Genomic DNA, 3,174 nt, shown 5'->3' with positions numbered 1-3,174 from the left:
CATCACAGTGATATGGTTTCTCTCCTGTATGAACACGTTTATGTATAATTAATGCACTTCTGTCAGAGAATGACTTACCACAGAAATCACAGCAAAATGGCCTCTCACCTGTATGAATACGTTTGTGAGAAGTTAAATGACAATTTTGAGAGAATGATTTACCACAGATATCACAGTGAAATGGCTTCTCTCCTGTGTGAATACGTCCGTGTTTCATTAATGTAGTACTTTCAGAGAATGATTTACCACAGATATCACATTGAAATGGTTTCTCTCCTGTATGAACACGTTTGTGAGAAGTTAAAGCACAGTTTCTAGAAAATGATTTACCACAGATATCACATTGAAATGGTTTCTCTCCTGTGTGAATACGTCTGTGTTTAGTTAAATGACTGTTTGTAGGGAATGATTTACCACAGATATCACACGGAAATGGCTTATCTCCTGTGTGATTACGTTTGTGACTAATTAAGGTACTTCTTTCAGAGAATGATTTCCCACAGACATCACACTCATATGGTTTCTCACCTGTATGAATACGTATGTGTCTAGTTAAGTGATTGCTTTGAGGGAATGATTTACCACAGATATCACACGGAAATAGATTTTCGCCTGTGTGAATGCGTTTGTGTGTAGACAGGTTACCACTTGTAGAGAATGATTTACCACAGACATCACAATGAAATGGCTTCTCTCCTGTATGAATATGTCTGTGGCTAGTTAGGTTATTGCTCCTAGAGAATGATTTGCCACATGTATCACAATGAAATAGCTTCTCTCTTGTATAAAAACATCGGTGTTTAGCTAAGCAAGTGCTCTGAGTGAAAGATTTACCACAAATATAACAATGATATGGTTTCTCTCCTGTATGAACACGTTTGTGTACAATGAAGGCACTTCTGTCAGAGAATGATTTACCACAGATATTACAGTGAAATGGTGTCTCTCCTGTATGAACACGTTTGTGTACAATTAAGGCACTTCCGTCAGAAAATGTTTTACCACAGATATTACAGTGAAATGGTTTCTCTCCTGTGTGAATACGTCTGTGTCTAGTCACACTACTAATTGTAGTGAATGATTTACCACAGATATCACAGGGATACGGTTTATCTCCTGTATGAACACATTTGTGTATAATTAAGGCACTACTTGCAGTGAATAATTTACCACAGACATCACAGGGAAACAATTTATCACCTGTGTGAATGTGTCTGTGTGTAGTTAGAGTACTGCTTGTAGTGAATAATTTACCACAGATATCACAGTCAAGCGGTTCTTCTCCTGTGTGAGTACGCTTGTGTCTTTCTAAGTCATCACTTCTTGAGGCTGATTTATCAAAGATATCATAATGATACAATGATTTTCGCATATTTTTCAGCATTTCTCTGAGGAATCAAAATAGATCCAATCCTTGGCCTTTCTCACCACATTAAACTTTTACTCCTATCTTTATCCTTCTTTTTATAGTTTATTCCTTACAAACATTTCCACTGCAAACTTCACTGATATCTAAAGATGCTATAAATTTAGAAAGTCATCAAAGAGTAATGAGAATGCAAAGCATCAGCTAATGAAATAGAAAAATGTTGCTATTAATCTCAGTTCAGAGCAAACATTTCATTGAATTTCTACCTAAGATTTATAGAAATAGGCTTAGATGCGTTCTGTGTAAACTTTTCCTCAAGACTTTAAAAGATGAAAAATGTTGAAATTGTATTCATTATAAAAGAACATTTCTTTGATGCCAATGTCATCCGTAAATCTGAAATAATAAAGAAACAGAATTAGATAGAGAGGAGAGATCAAAAGAGAAATGTTACAATATTTCTTTATTAATTAACAAATGACATCATATAACATTGGGTGAAATGTAAGAATTTGTAAACTACAACTACTCTTTAACATTGTGTAACATTACTCATGCACGCACATATATACATATCTCTATCTATCTATCTATATATATATATATATGATGAGTTCAGGTTAGGCGGGGAATAATATTTTGATTTTTGGGGGCTTCATTTTTGAGAACTCCTTGAAAAGATGTGGTTAGGGTCACAGAACAATGATATAAACATTTTTGCAATTTCAATTTTGGTAACTCCCCAAACCGAAAGGATCCCGCATTTCTGTAGTTATGCCCTAAATTTACTGGCAAAATATACATTATTAACGATTAAAGGACTCAAAAGAAAATTACACAAATCGGGTGTCAAAAGGGGAAATATCGTTTACCAAAAGGAAAGCCGTTGTGAGGGAGGTCTTCCTGCTTGTCTTCAGGAATACTTAAAAAGCTGACAAATGTCTGTAGATATAGACTAACCTCCTATGGTTCAGTTTCTTGTCTTAGATATCACACACCTCCGTTAACAAGTGTACAACAAATGCTATGTAGATATATTTTTTCACTTACCATTAGAATACTTGTTGATCTGACCAGGATCCTTTCTTGAAATCCACTTTGTTTTTCCCACCATGGATAGTAGAAATGCGCACAATATTTGCTACAAAGGGGCATACAAACAATTCGTGCTTTCGATCTAAGGTACAAATGAAATATGAAGAAGGGCGAGCAAAGTTCCTCGATTCAAAGCTTTTTGCCCCCTTTCCTGTAAAATAGGGATCAACCAACTAAAGCTGTGATCAAGAGAAATATTAAATCACAAATCATGTAAGTCGCTTCGTGTTATTCATAGAGATCAACGTTCACCTGAACACGAGGTATTACTACATCTGATATAATTAGATTCGTCTTAATTAGAAGCACGTGTAGAAGCTGTTGATAATTATTCCCGTAAAGAAATAAATCACAACACCATTAAATCACTTGGTAATCCATAATAATTATGAAAATTCGTTTCTCAAAGCGAAATGGTAACAATTCTAGTCTTGGTAGAACTGCAATTCTTTCCCCTGACGATATGGACTTCCGCTTCCGCTGCAAGCTTTGTCGATGGCAAAGAAGACAAATAATTCGTTTTGCTCTCCTTTTGACGGAGTTTTGGTGAAATCAAATCTATTTCCACACCAAATACTGATTTGTATATCGTAACAGGTAAGATATAAATACATATTTATCTATATACACAGTAGGCAGACCTCTTATTCTGCTTCTAGGAATCCCTGGATACTCAATTATATGTAAAGTCAACTCATTTGCATACGCTC

General features: G+C 35.2%; 1 protein-coding gene across 1 annotated transcript; it reads right to left on the bottom strand.

Moving 5' to 3' along the window:
* Positions 1-216: 216 nt before the first annotated feature.
* Positions 217-3,174, bottom strand: LOC115232004 (zinc finger protein 239-like). Its single transcript, XM_036500195.1, has 4 exons — positions 2,420-3,174; positions 663-1,765; positions 289-494; positions 217-227 (listed from the first exon to the last, which is right to left on the bottom strand). Exons 2-4 carry the CDS (start codon positions 1,382-1,384, stop codon positions 217-219), a joined length of 939 nt encoding a protein of 312 aa, XP_036356088.1. The 5' UTR covers positions 1,385-1,765; positions 2,420-3,174.

Source organism: Octopus sinensis, unplaced genomic scaffold, assembly GCF_006345805.1.
Source record: "Octopus sinensis unplaced genomic scaffold, ASM634580v1 Contig19113, whole genome shotgun sequence".
Lineage (NCBI taxonomy): Eukaryota > Metazoa > Mollusca > Cephalopoda > Octopoda > Octopodidae > Octopus > Octopus sinensis.
This window is presented reverse-complemented; position numbering and strand designations above follow the sequence as displayed.